The sequence below is a fragment of the Scyliorhinus canicula genome, chromosome 4 (genome assembly GCF_902713615.1).
Source record: "Scyliorhinus canicula chromosome 4, sScyCan1.1, whole genome shotgun sequence".
Taxonomy (NCBI): Eukaryota; Metazoa; Chordata; class Chondrichthyes; order Carcharhiniformes; family Scyliorhinidae; genus Scyliorhinus; species Scyliorhinus canicula.
In genome coordinates, this window is record NC_052149.1 from 181970835 (window position 1) to 181985096 (window position 14262).

At 42.1% G+C, this 14262-nt stretch overlaps 1 protein-coding gene across 1 annotated transcript; it reads right to left on the reverse strand.

Moving 5' to 3' along the window:
- Positions 1-6387: 6387 nt before the first annotated feature.
- Positions 6388-7805, reverse strand: LOC119964183 (protein atonal homolog 1-like). The gene has a single exon (XM_038793468.1). It carries the CDS (start codon positions 7757-7759, stop codon positions 6920-6922), a length of 840 nt encoding a protein of 279 aa, XP_038649396.1. The 5' UTR covers positions 7760-7805; the 3' UTR covers positions 6388-6919.
- Positions 7806-14262: the final 6457 nt, after the last annotated feature.

Genomic DNA, 14262 nt, shown 5'->3' on the forward strand with positions numbered 1-14262 from the left:
TCCAAAAATCTCAAGAACCTAAATCAGCTTTCACCCAGTCCATGCTTCTTTACAAAGGAATTCACCACCTCCAGTGCAGCAAAAGAAATAGGCCAGGATTCTCTTGGCCTGCGCTGGGTTGGAGAATCCCCGGTGGGAGGCGCAAACCCCACCCCGCCGCCCCGACGCCAGCTGCCCTATACTCCAGTGCCATTTTTCAGGGGCCGGCAAGATTCCCGCCATTCCGGTCGGGGGCCATTGACAGCGGGCACCCCGTCGATTCTCCAGACCCCGATGGGCCGAGTGGCGGTAAAGTTTTGGCCTGTCCCGTCGGTGTGAATTACTCACCTCATGCACGACAAGACATGGAAGGTAAGTGTGCTGGGGCAATCCTGGGGGGGGGGGGATCCGACCCCTGGGAGGGGGGGGGCACAGTGGCCTGGCCCGCGATCGAGGCCTACCGATCTGTGGATGGGCTGGTTCCATGGGGGCCTTCTTTCCTCTGCACTGGGCCCCTTTAGGGCTCCGCCATATTGCCCGGGGCCCGGCGCAGAGAAGGGAACACCTGCACATGCACGGAAATATGCCGGCCAGTCTGCGCATGCGCAAAAATACAGCGGCCGGTCCGCGCATGCGTGAGATCACGCCGGCCGTTCTGCGCATGTGCAAACTCGTGCCGGCCTTTCTCCGGCGGCTGGAGCGGCATCAACCACTACTGCGTCAAACTAGCCACTGAAAAATTGGAGAATTCCGGAGTGGTTGGAGCCGGTTTTTCCGCTGGCGTGGGGACATCGCCCCATTTTCGGAGAATCCCGCCCATAGTATTTTCCCTCAAATGTCACTCAACTACTCTGGGTGCACAACCCCAAACCGAACTCTGCTTTTATATAGGAATGCTTTGGCCTTGTTGAACGCTGCTTGCTTCTTTGCCAGCTCCCCTCCCACATTCTGATAAAACTTGATAACATGGCCTTCCCATTTGTGGTCACAATGCTCCTTTGCCCATCTCAGGACCCGCTCTTTTTCTTGGAAACTGTGAAAACTTTACGATTGCGGTGATTCATTGGGGCATGGCTTCTGTCAGAGCTTTTGGTGGGCAGCTCAAGCGGGGATGTGAGTCCACCCTTCCACCAATTTCCCAAACATCTTCGCAAAATACTCTGTGGGAGTTGGGATTTCCAACTCCTCTGACAACCCCACAATTCAGATATTTTGCTTCCTGGAACAATTCTCCTAATCATTCACTTTGGTCTTCAATGTTTTATTCACAAAGGCTATCAGAGACATCTCCACTTCCAGAGAGGTAATCTGGTTGCTATACCTCAAACGTACCACCTCCATGCCTTGTATTGTGTCATCACCCACTTTTACCATTTTGTTGATCTTTTCTAATGCTAAAAGAATGGGAGCAAAGGCTTCTTCCATCAATTTGCAGAGGTCCCCAACCATAACCCGCTAATGTTAGTCAGATTCTGCTGCCAAGGTTCTTGTAAGCATCTCGGGTGTTGGTGGAGTGGCTGGAGTCACGAAGACTGTCTCTGCCATTTTCTCCACCAACGAGCCCCGAGAAACCTCTGATTCAGTTGATGAACTTCTACTTTTAGGCTTTCCACACCAGGGCTTCTAGGCATTTCACCTATGTAGGTACAAAATTCCATTAAAAAAGTGCGTTATTAAATGAAAAAAAAAACCTGCAACTAAGCGAAAAAGATGAAAATGACACTATCCTAGCGCGAGCCATCTTGGGCACAATTTCCCCCTACATAATACCATAAAGCAGCAGAGAGAATGAAGAATTCAAAAAGTTACAACATTGTATATGGTGCTGCTAGCTTTGGACTGCAGGCCCCAGATTTTGTGTCTCCCGACAGATGGAGTGGGACTCAGTTTGATTGGTTGGCCGGGAGCGACATATTGGCCAAACGACCGTATTCTGCCCGCTAACAGGTGGTAGGGGCTGGTTTAGCTCTCTCAGCTAAATCGCTGGCTTATAAAGCAAACCAAGCAGGCCAGCAGCACGGTTCAATTCCCGTACCAGCCTCCCCGGTCAGGCGCCGGAATGTGGCGAGTAGGGACTTTTCACAGTAACTTCATTGAAGCCTACTCGTGACAATAAGCGATTTTCATTTCATATTTGGATCCTGCCTGAGTGAGATGCTTTCCAGAGACCTAAGGAAAGAAGAATTGAGACCTGGACGTAGAGGGGCAAAGACCTGCTCCCTCTTATCTCTCTCTCTGCAGAAAGACTGTGAGTGCTGTATTTCTGAAACTGCAGAAACCTGAATGAGTCTACATGAAACCATTACAGGCTGCAAACAGAGAGCTGGACCTGAAAGCTTATTTTGAAGAAAAATTTGCTTAAAGCCAATCATCTGAAACAAAGACTATTTTTCCTTGTACTTATTATTTTCACCCCTCCCCTCCCCTCCATGTGTGTGTGTCTTTTGTGTGTGTGTGTGTGTGTAGAGGTTGTAGCAAGTCAAAGTGGAGGATTAGGAATTAGATAATTGTTAACCAGCTGCATTTGCTGCATATTTCATTATAGTTCTTGTTATAAATAAAATGTATTTGTGCTTAAATTTACAAACGTGGTGACTATAATTATAGGGCAGCCAAGGGTCAAAGACTTTGGGTATTTTTCTAAGAATTACAACTTCCGGTCGAGGGGGGCTGGAATTGACTTAGCCCTAGTCCAGGATGTCATAACAATAGGAACACCACCATATTCAAGCACTCTTCCAAGTAACACAGCAGCCTCATTCCTTCACTGTTGATGGGTCAAAATTCTGGAATTCCCTTCCAAACAGCACCGTGAGTGCTCCTGCAACACATGGACTGGACCACCACCTTTTCAAGGTCAATTAGGAATAGGCAATAAATCTGGCCCAGCCAGCAACATGCATATCCTGTGAAAGAATTTAAAAATTCAGTGGACATTACAGGGATTACTGGACACCACTCAGAATTATCAACAAAGGTTTGTTTTTTCCAATTTATGTTCTAGCAACCTGGAGAAACAGAAAGGCTCTTCCGACCCACTGCTGGACGTTGCAAGACCCAATCCCTCCCCCAGACCTCTGACTGCCAGCTGGCTCGCACAGGAGCTGCCCAACTTTCCTCCAGTTTGGTGCTGGTAACTCACCAGCTGCATGTAAATGAGACGCCAAGTGGGTGCATTCTACCTGCCAACTGCCCTGTACGAGTCTCAAATTAAAATGAGCCTTACCTTGTTTAATGCCAAAGATAAAAGATCAGCTTGTCGACGTTAAACTCAGAAAACATGGTTCTGTTATGTCAAATAATTCATTCTCTCAAAGGTCACTGGGTGAATAAGTGATATTTTGATTTCCCGGTAAATTTATTTTTGTTTTGATCCATCTCAAGTGTTACCTTCACATTCATATCCACAATGTGGGTTTGGTATGCATGAATGAAATAATATGTCCTGTATTAACATATTTCAGTCAGACAGGATCGTAATACAGACTTCAATTTCCTCCCTTAACAGCATATCTGTGAACGTCAATGTAGCAGGAGTGCCAATCAGTGATTATCACCTTTTAAAGTTTTAAAACCCACCAATCAACTTCCTGTTATTAGAAACATTCACCTTTCTCAACGGTATTGAAATATGCCAGATTGTAACAATCAGATCAGTTGCAGGATGGTGCTGGGGAGGGGAGGCAGTTTGGTCTGATTGGTTGAAAACGAATTTGAAACAAGAGGTTTTCAGGTGAGGTGTTGGTTTCAGGAGAGTACCACGTGTACATTTTATTGTAGCAACATTTCCAAAAATGTCACATCAAAACGTTGAAATACCGGCTTTAAAAAGGGCTCAGGAATTGTACGGCAATTTTAACATTAGTGCAGAGCAGAAATCAACGAGCTGAACTTATAATAGAAATACGCTCTTAATTGCTTACCCATTGAGTTATCTGCGCAAACAAAAGTTTATTTCTGCAAAAGGAAGGAGAATACATTTCTAGATAAATATTTTTTAAAACTTCAAGTCTGAGTGAAGAAAGAGATTGAAAGAACAAAATAGCTAGAAATATATATTTTTTAAATTAGTAATATCAAAATGACGATCAAGATAGGTGGAACAGTCCAGATACTTTGAACTTTATTCTAACGAAAACATTTTTAGTGGACAAACTTCTTGAACTTAAACTGCCGATGAACAATCTGCTGCTGTCGCGAACCGTGAACACCTCGGGTGGATGCATCGACCTTTTGAATTATTTATACTCAACCGCTCTTTCAAAAACGTGTCCAAATGAGACTTCTTTCAGTGGAAAATGATATTCTTGCTGCTATGCAAGAACAGCGGTCTCAAATCCCTGATGCCGAAGTCAGTATCTTAGTTACAGTTAGTTGCAGTTAGCGACAGACCAAGACTCGCCTACCGGGCGGCATATGGCAGATAGATCCCAAACGAACTGCTTTTGTTAATACATGTTCTACAACACAATCGCAACATGCTTCACACCCCTTATTGTTATATTGAAGTGCACCATGTTATATTGCTTAAATAATGCTGTAATTTGATTGGAACGGTGTTGGATAAATGCAAACATTTCTAAAGTTGTCGTTTGGAAGTATTTTTTTTTACCAGAGAAGGTTAATTTAGAACTGTTGTCTTTTTCTCAAATGACCAATTCACAAACTCCAATGTCGCCAACGGATATCTTAATATAGTAAACGAAACGCACTAAGTTCAGAAGAGCAGAGAATGCCAGTGTTATATTGATTGACCATTTCCCTCCTCTGCTTATCCCACTGCCGGTACGATGTCTAAGTGCATCCCTCAATAACAGAACTGGTTCGCTCCCGCTACTGAGGCCTGAGTTCTTTGTCAATTCATTGTACAACATGAAAAACGATTAGCCCCGGTCCTAAACATCTCTCTCAATATTAAGTCTGAACAGAACTCGTTTGATGATCGGATATTTATACTTTGTGGAAACGTTCTCGTTAGATGTTCTTCTATCTTGTTTCCATTACCTATCAACGTTGTTTTCATTGGCTTTATTCTGAACTCAGCTGCTTGACTGTTGGATGCTTGTGGTTCAGTGATTGTGCTGGAATTGCTGATCGAACAACACTCTCGTTGCTTTTACATTGATGATGTGGACGTTTTGCATTTAATATTTTTCTTTTATTTTTGTTTCTGTATATTTGTGTTGCCATTAACGTGGATATTTAAAAAACGAAGTTCAAATAATTATTTTTTTAAGCTTACACCATTCAAACAGTTCCGCCCTGAATTAAAATGCCATCTTTGTTAATGAGGACAGTTCAATCAAGATACATCCAAACATCTCTTGCTTGCTTCATATTTCATGCATAAACAAAATTATTCCTTCAAATATCATAGACATAGAATAGAATTTACAGTGCAGAAGGAGGCCATTCGGCCCATCGAGTCTGCACCGGCTCTTGGAAAGAGCACCCAATTTAAGCCCCCACCTGTAACCCAGCAACCCTACTCAACTTCTTTGGGCACTAAGGGTAATTTAGCATGGCTAATCCACCTAACCTGTACGTTTTTGGACTGTGGGAGGAAACCGGAGCTCCCGGAGGAAACCCACGCAGACAAGGGGAGAACGTGCCAACGCCACACAGACAGTGACCCAAGCCAGGAATCGAACCTGAGACCCTGGAGCTGTGAGGCAACAGTGCTATCTTGCCGCCCATAGTTGGCGTTGATCAAAATAAATGTAAATTATGTTTACTTGCGTGAACTAAATACATATTTTAAAAATGGTTTGTGATGTTGTGAAATAATATTACAGTATGTAGTTTGAAGCACTGTTGACCAAACACTACCCATATATATTTAATCGTTGCTACTGGCGTCTGATACCAGTGATATACTTCATTTCAACTTGATTAATGCAGGTACAACCACAGGTCAGGACAAAGTTCGTCTCCCAGTGACAGGTGCAGTTGCTTTGCAAGCAGGACACCTGCTCTTTTATAGCGTAAACCTCATTTACTTAGTTTAAATTATTGAGTATATTGTCCCCTCCTATTATTATAAAGTTCAACTGAAGCGCACGGTTCCTCCTCAGTACCTCAACAGATCCGTAAAACAATAAATTCTAGGTCGTGTCTTATTTAAGGAATAGTTCCGATGTTTTATCCCATTTATTTCCAACATTAAACCATCCTGTTCAGCAGTACTTTCCTTCAAAATTTCCTTTCAGTGAGCACCGCAGCCGGATTATTTTCGGCAAAAATAAAACGTCAACAGGATTTACTTTGAGTTTATCCATCGACGCGGAGTTGTTGCACTTACTGTCACAATCCCTGTGCTGAGATCTGTTTTCAACTTTCAAAAAAATGCTTCTAAAATGCGGAATTCTTAACCTTTGAATGTGTGTATATGTGAATCAAGGAGAGCAATTTACAAGTGCACATTTTATTCAAAAATAAAGTACATTTTCATTTTACATAAAACAAACGTCTTCAAAGTGAGTGTATCAAATCCATTCCACCCTCATCACTGTTCGGCTGCCTAAAATTGTGCTTACTATATTCTGGAGCATGATATATTGTAAAACAATATTTAAGACGTCACATGAAAACGCTATGAGGCAACATTTAGTTTATTCCAATAAAAAGTTTGGAGAAAACATTTGGTAAAAAATATCTCAACAGCGTTGTGGATTGTTCAGCTTCTCAATATCGAGTAGCTCTTGCCAGTTATCTTGTTCATGTTAAAACTCTCAGATGCAGTATTTTTAAAGTGCGATAAACCACCCCCAAAAATCTACAGCAAACATTTTTTTAAAAATCACCGTTTGGAATTGACAATAGTTTTTAACAAAATTAAATGATTTTGCACCGTCTACATTGAAAAAACGTTAGAAAATACAGTTGGTTTAAAAGTTCATTGGAAGCAACAAAAACTTTTCAGCCTAATTGGCTTTCCGCGTCATGGGGCATGTGAGAAATCTGACAAACGTTCTGAGTGTTGGTAGAGCAGAGTATCTGCCTGTCCCTCCTCTAAATCGCTGGAATGAGAGTGAGGAGAATATTCTCCATCACTGCGATTAGAAGTTACTTTACTTTCATTTCTCACAGATTTGGGTGGAGAAAGTAACGCCAGGCGATGAGCTGCAATCCCTGCATCCCCAACACCGTCGGACAGAACATTTGGGGACCTCTCGGGAATGTTAGAACTTGCACTGGCAGGGTGCTGTAAACTGCAGTGATTCGTAGGGCAATCTTTCACATTTGGACAATCAGATACCGAATCTCGGGTGTGCTTGCCGATATTCTGCAGAAGTTCAGTCAATTCTGTGATATAGATCTGTGCCATCTGCAGTGTTTCGTACTTGGACAATTTCTTTTCATTGTCAAAAGCTGGAATCACACTTCGTAGCTCATCAAACGCATGATTTAGCCCATGCATCCTCCTCCTTTCGCGCGCGTTTGCAGCAAGTCGTCGGTATTTGGGTGGTTCCGTTGGCTGTCGGCTTGCGGGTGTTGCCTGACCCTTAACGCCGCAGAGCCCGCTGCCTGGCAGGGCGGCCAGTGCGGGCAGCCTCGTCGCGTGGGAGACGGCGTCGGCCCGTCCTCCGCGGACGACCTCCTGGTCGCGCAGAGCTGCGGCGTTCCCAGCGGGCGCCGCGAAGTAGGTGTGATAGGGCGGGCAGGTGGCTTGGAAAGCAGGCGGGAGCCAGACGCGTGGCTCGGGCTTTGGGAGGTGCGCTGCACGGCTAAGATTCACTTCACTCGGCTCCTCTTCTGGCGGCCACTCGGCAAGTTTCATATTGTGTGTTTATGGGGGAGGAGGGGAGGGGCATCGCCGATGGGCAGCGCTGTCAAACAGGAGCACGCTTGGCGTTTGGGCGGCGGTGACGCTGCCCGCCAGCTTTAAAGGCAGCCGGGGCCCCCTCACGGGCGGGGAGGGGCGAACCAATCGCTGCCCGCGCGCGTGCGCCGAGCCAATGGGAGCGGCCCGTCGGCCTCCTCACGTGCTGCGGGTGACAGGCGCGCGCCGATCGCGTGCAGCCGGCCAATCGGGAAGGCGCTGTTGGGAGGGACCGGCTCTTTTATGAATAATGCAGGAGGGACCTCCCCCCCCCCCCCCCCCGCCCCCGCCCCCGCACCGCCTTCTCCACCTGGGGAGCTGGCACGCGCGCTGCAGGCAGCGGAGCGGCGCGGAGCACCGATCATTCTGTCACCTCTCCCACTGGGCCGGAAAGTCCTCTGATGCATAGGCCCACTCAACTTCGACTCGTCCTCTTTCTGCATTAAATCTGGGCCGGGCCCCTGACCCTTCTTTCCATTTGCACCTCCAAAGTCACAGTGTTTTTCGACCAGCGCGCGTTGAAATGGTTGGTTTGATAACATCCCCACATCCCCGACATCGGAAAGATAATCGCACAACATGTGCAAGGGTGGAATTATCTTAAAATACCCGTTCCACGCAGCGATGTACTTGGTGTGCGTGAGAGAGGGTGCAGTGACAGGGGCGGAGACTGCAATATTCGCAAATAAGCCAACATCAGAATCAATTCTGAATTTGCGACTTGCAATTAAATAGCTTGCCTGCCCAGATTCACTGATAGCACAGGGTAGTGGTTATTCTGTTTTTAAAAAATGTATCTTGCTTTAATATTGTGTCATATATTGGCGAGCACTCCTTTGACAATTGCTGATGTTGCGGAGATTAAAATTCTCTCTTTGGGATAGATTGAAATGAAATGAAAATCGCTTATTGTCACGAGTAGGCTTCAAATGAAGTTACTGTGAAAAGCCCCTAGTCACCACATTCCGACGCCTGTTCGGGGAGACTGTTACAGGAATCCAACCGTGCTGCTGGCCTGCTTGGTCTGCTTTCAAAGCCAGCGATTTAGCCCTGTGCTAAACAGCTCCTATATGACCTGAGATGAGTGTTTCGTGAAAATCTGCTTCGTTAGCCTTCCCACACCATTGTAGATTTACTGTAACTGTCTTAACTGCTGGAGGATCCTCGTTATTTATTTTCTTGCTCAATTCCAATGTTTTGATGAAATCCAAAGCTTTGAATCACAAATCATCCCTCATACTTAAGGCTGAGATATGACTTCACTCAGCACCAGCGATGATCTTCCAAGTGCTGTATCAAGCACCTCTTAGTCCTTCAAGCAGCGCATCAAAATTGTTCGGCGGTTATTTCCTTTAATATAAATGTCAGTATTCTGATTCAGAACTGATATAATTATGTTTTGTTCAGTACTGAGTATAGTGTGGGCGCAAACGAGTTGCATCATGGATGTTCAGCAATTTGTGCAGCCTCCTGCAAGTAACTGAACAGTCTATGGCTCAAAAAAATAGGATGGATTTTGGAGTCAGTGGGGGGACAACAGCAGCCGAATGGTGATCTCGAAGGAAACATATAAACAACGATTTAGCAACCTCTGCAGCGCACACGTTCTTTTGACCCAATGGCAACTTTAAATGTGGAGTCAAGTCAAGGGGATCTCAAGACGTCCAGTACTGCGATGCCAGCAAGCAGGATAGGCCGTCAACTATTCACAAAGTCAACAAACTACTTAAATGTTAAATACACTCAGCGTCCACTATTTACATTTTCAGATGGGTAAAATAAATTATTAAAATTGGATTAGGATAGAAGCTAAAATATTCTAAACACACTTTTTAGTTTTATTTAAACGTGGAATTATTTAATTATATTGGATAAAATTGGCATTCAGAAATTTGTCTTTCAGTGCCATTGAGGGCATTTAGCAGTAATTATGAATATTATACATTCTTAAAAACCCAATTATATCTAATTTATTAATGTGAAACCATTTCAATGGAAATTACAGTGCGATTAGCAAAGTGAAATTAGAAGTTTTAATCAGTTGACTGATTGATTATGGATTGCGGTCTGTGGGAACATCGCCACACATTCTCTGGGATAGATTCACTGGCAGTTAATTCTGGATTTCTGTGTTAATCTGTACATGTGCAGACTCTTGAAGTTGCTGTCAATTTCAGCAATGTTAGCCAACGCGGACAATGTTGTTGTTACCACAGCAAAATCAAAGCTTTGGTTTTGAGTGGCCAAATCTCTCCACAAAATTATTAAGCATTTACGATTCGAAGTTTTCATCAGGATACGTCTCTCAAATTAGTCTAAAGTGTTATGATCAGGCGAGGCCGGTAGAATGGACCCTCCCTTTTTCAGTCCTCGTTTGACTGCAACAGATTTTTCATTAAAAGGCTGCAATCCAGTAATTATTTCACTGTCTCAGACTGTGATATAAAATACAGTATTTTTTTTTGAAAAGAAAATAGAATAGTGCTTATTGTAATTAACACCAGTGTAACGAAAAATAAGAAAAGTGCTCAGACTTTCACTCAAACGTGTACGGATCAAATGGTAGTTTTCAGGCTGGGCTCAATCGTCTCTCGCGTTTCAGTATTGAGATGTTCAAAGAGATTGGTGGATAATTTATACCTGTTCTTCCCGAGGCAGCAGCTGCTGGGTTGATTTTTAAAATAGTCAACGGAGCAAGTTGACTCCAGGTCCATGGTTTTGCATGATTAAATAATGGCTGGACGAGTTAATTCCTCAGCTGTCGGCCATTGTCCAACGCAATGTAATCTAATAGCTTGTTCCCCAACCAGTTGAATACACCGGTAGTTACCTGGATGTTTTGTGAATGTGTCAAGAGATGGTCCATTTACACTCCTTCAAGGCGGCTGCCTCTGATGGGGATTCTCGACAGGCTGATTCCAGGCTGACTCCATTTTAATGGCTTTGGAATTTGGAATTTGTAAGGTGCAATGATGCAGATAAAAGCAAAGTACTGTGACTGATCAAAATCTGAAATAAAAACAGAAAATGCTGGGAAAACTCAGCAGGTCCGGCAGCATCTGTGGAGAGAGAAACAGAGTTAATATGTTGAGTCAGTGGGACTCATCTTCAGGTGACAGCTCTGAAGAATAGTCATATGGACTTGACAGTACAGTAATGCAAATGTCGGGCCATCTTAGACGCCGTTGTTTTGAATTACTGAAATGCTGTTTTAGCCTTTAAAAAAACAACCAGTGGGTTTCAGCCTAATAATTCCATAAAGTCATTTTTGATACAACAATTTGAAAATCAAAGTCCGATTGTATTTAAATCTGTCAATTTGGTAATTTAGTTAAAACTCAAATTCAACGTTTTATTGAATTAATTCCCTACTTCAAACTCTAATTCACATTGTTCTATGAACAAAATCAGTGAGACAAAATTTAATCAATAGGCGATTAATTTGAATGAAAATATTGTAACTTGGAATATGCACATTTGTTTTCCTATTTGTACTCTGTAGTGTTAATTGTGGATAAATACTCTTTACAAACTGTATATTCTTAAGGCAAGATACCTTTTCCATTTCCAAAAGTGAATAATTCAAAATCCAATGCTATCTATACACAAACTGATAAACTAAACGGTTGTCAGTTTTATATATGTTGGTTTCTCCAATCTGCAGTTGACTAGACACTCATAAGAAAGGGTTGGTTAATCATTTACCTAACTTATAATGTCACAACATGCTGTACCTGTGGTGCAATTATATATAATCTATCTTGCTCTACTTTATAGGATATTGACATACAAAACATTAAAAGTGTTACTGACCTGGTCACAGACTGAACTATATATTTCTTTCACAGAAAGAAATTTGTGCAAACAGTTTTGGATTTGTAAAGAAAATAATAGCCAATTAATGTAAAAAGGAAGCAACGATAATATTAGTATGAAATATCTTTTTAATGCAAAATCCACACGAGAACCTCTTTTTCACTGTTTTACAGGGTTGTGTGAAATATAATTGCAGACAATTGCATTAGATGCTCTGTTAGTTTCTGATATCATTTAAAATGTTGTCAACATATTAATTAACATGGATTATGAAGAACTTAATCTGTAAATATATTTATATACATATATATACACTGAATGAAGTAAACACTCATACTCCCACAAAAGTTAACATAAGTACATTAAACTCTACTTAATTCTAACATATCTAAACAAACCATAATTACTCTTGCACCAAATCATTTTGTAATACCTTGTCATATATCGTTCCTGATCCAAAAAACCTCAATACAAAATGCTGATCTAAGAATAAAATATGGCAACATTTTTTTTGCACTTAACAGAATAAATTTTAAGACAATAAAACATCTCCTGCAGTGATTACAAGTCAATAATCTCAATGAGTGATTCTAATCACAGAAAGTTAAATAAAGAGAGGGAAAGAAAGATTGAATTAAGTGGAAAAAAAAGAGGCAGAAATAAAAACATATTTTTTTGGTCAGTAATTAAAACTTCTCACATATTAAAAAGATACGTGTCCTGGAATAGACAAGCTCTATTTTGTTTGAGGAATTATTCTGTGTCAATGAAGTAAATGCAGCAGCTTCACATTGTTCAATAGACCAGTGTAAGTGAGATGACTTTTAAGAAGCAGTGATTCTAATATAAGGTTTAGGATGACTGGAAAGGTCAAAGGCCAAAGGTTGGCAGGAAAAACAAGCTGAACAATGGGACACCTTCAAAAAAGGCATGGTTTGAGCATAGTTGAGGTATAATTTCCCAAAAGAGAAAGGTAGGGTTAACAAATCCAGAACTCTCTTGATGGCAAAGGAGATAGAAATTAAGATAAAGTTTGCTTCTGACAGGTTTCAGATAAAAAATACAATTGAGAACGAGGCTGAATATGAAAGTTCAACGGAGAGGTAAAATAGCAAATATGGGAAGCAAAGAGGGTGTATGAAAAGAGAATGACAGCTAAGGGAATCTCAAAGTCTTCAACAGGCATATAAACAGCAAAAAGATGGTAAAAGGAGTAGGGCCAATTAAGAACAAAACAAGAGGATTTACACATGAAGGCAATGGGGCGACAGTTATTAATTGAATATTTTGCATTTGTCTTTATGAAGGAAGAAAACATTACCCAGACAATGGTACAAGAGGTGGAAATTCAGTCTCTAAAAGAGTTTAACATTGATAACGGGGAGTTACTTGATAGACTGGTTGTACTTTAAGAGGACAAGGCACTGGGACCGGATGTGATGCATCCAAGGACATCGATGGAAGTAAGAGTGAAAATTGCAGAGGTACTGGCCATAGTTCTTTAGTCTGCCTCAGATTGAAGGATGGTGCTAGAGGGCTGTAAAATTGCAAATTGCATACCCTTGTTCAAAAAAAGGTGTAAGGATATGCCCAACAACTACAGACCAGTCAGTTTAATTTTGGTCTCAGGACATTTCTATTTAATACTATGATTTGTGACAGAATCAATAGTCACATGGACAAATGTGGATTAATTAAAGAAAGCATGCATGCCTTTCTTTAGGGAAAATCATGCTTAACTAACTTGCTGGGGATCTTCAAAGTGGTAGCAGGGAGGATTGATGAGGGAAATGTTGTTGATGTGGTATGCATAGACTTTCAAAAGTCATCTGATACAATCCTGCACAATCGACATGTGAGAAATGTTATAACTTATGGAATAAAAGGGACACCATCACCAAAAACCTGTCCTGGCCCACTCACGTTGAGGCAACAGTCAAGAAAGACCAATAACATCTCTACTTCCTACAGAAGCTAAAGAAATTTGGTATGTCTGCATTGACTCTTACAAGCGTCTACATATGTGCCATAGGGAGCATTTTATTCAGATGCAGCACAGCTTGGTATTGCAACTGCTCGGCCCACAATTGCAAGAAACTACAGAGTGTAGTGAACTCAACCAAAGCATCATACAAGCTTGACACCCTCCCATTGATTCTGTCTACACCTCCCGCTGCCTCAGGAAGGCAGATAGCATTGTCAGAGACACCTCGCACCAAGGCTTTGCCCTCTTCCAGACCATTCTAACAGGCAGAAGATACAGAAGCCTGAAGACCCACACATCCAGACATAGGAACAGCTTGTTCCCCACAGCTACTAGACTCTAAATGACTCTCCCTCGGACTGATCGGTTCACTGTAAGACACTATTCATGACACCCTACGCTGTTCTTCATGTCGTATTTGCTTTGTTTGACCCTTGTTCAGCTCTGTAACCAATTACTTATTTGCAAATGTACATTGTCGCTTATTCTTTTTGCCTACTGTGCACATACTTTGTACGTTACCTTGGCTGCAGAAAAATACTTTTCACTGTACTTTGGTACATGTGACAATCAATTAATCAATCACCATAGCAACACAGATACAAAATTGGCAAAGTGACAGATTTTTAATATAAATTTAGAATCCCCAATTCCTTTTTTT

Excerpts from the sequence above, each read along its gene's own strand:
- LOC119964183 (XM_038793468.1), bottom strand. The coding sequence starts at position 7,759 with ATGAAACTTGCCGAGTGGCCGCCAGAAGAGGAGCCGAGTGAAGTGAAT.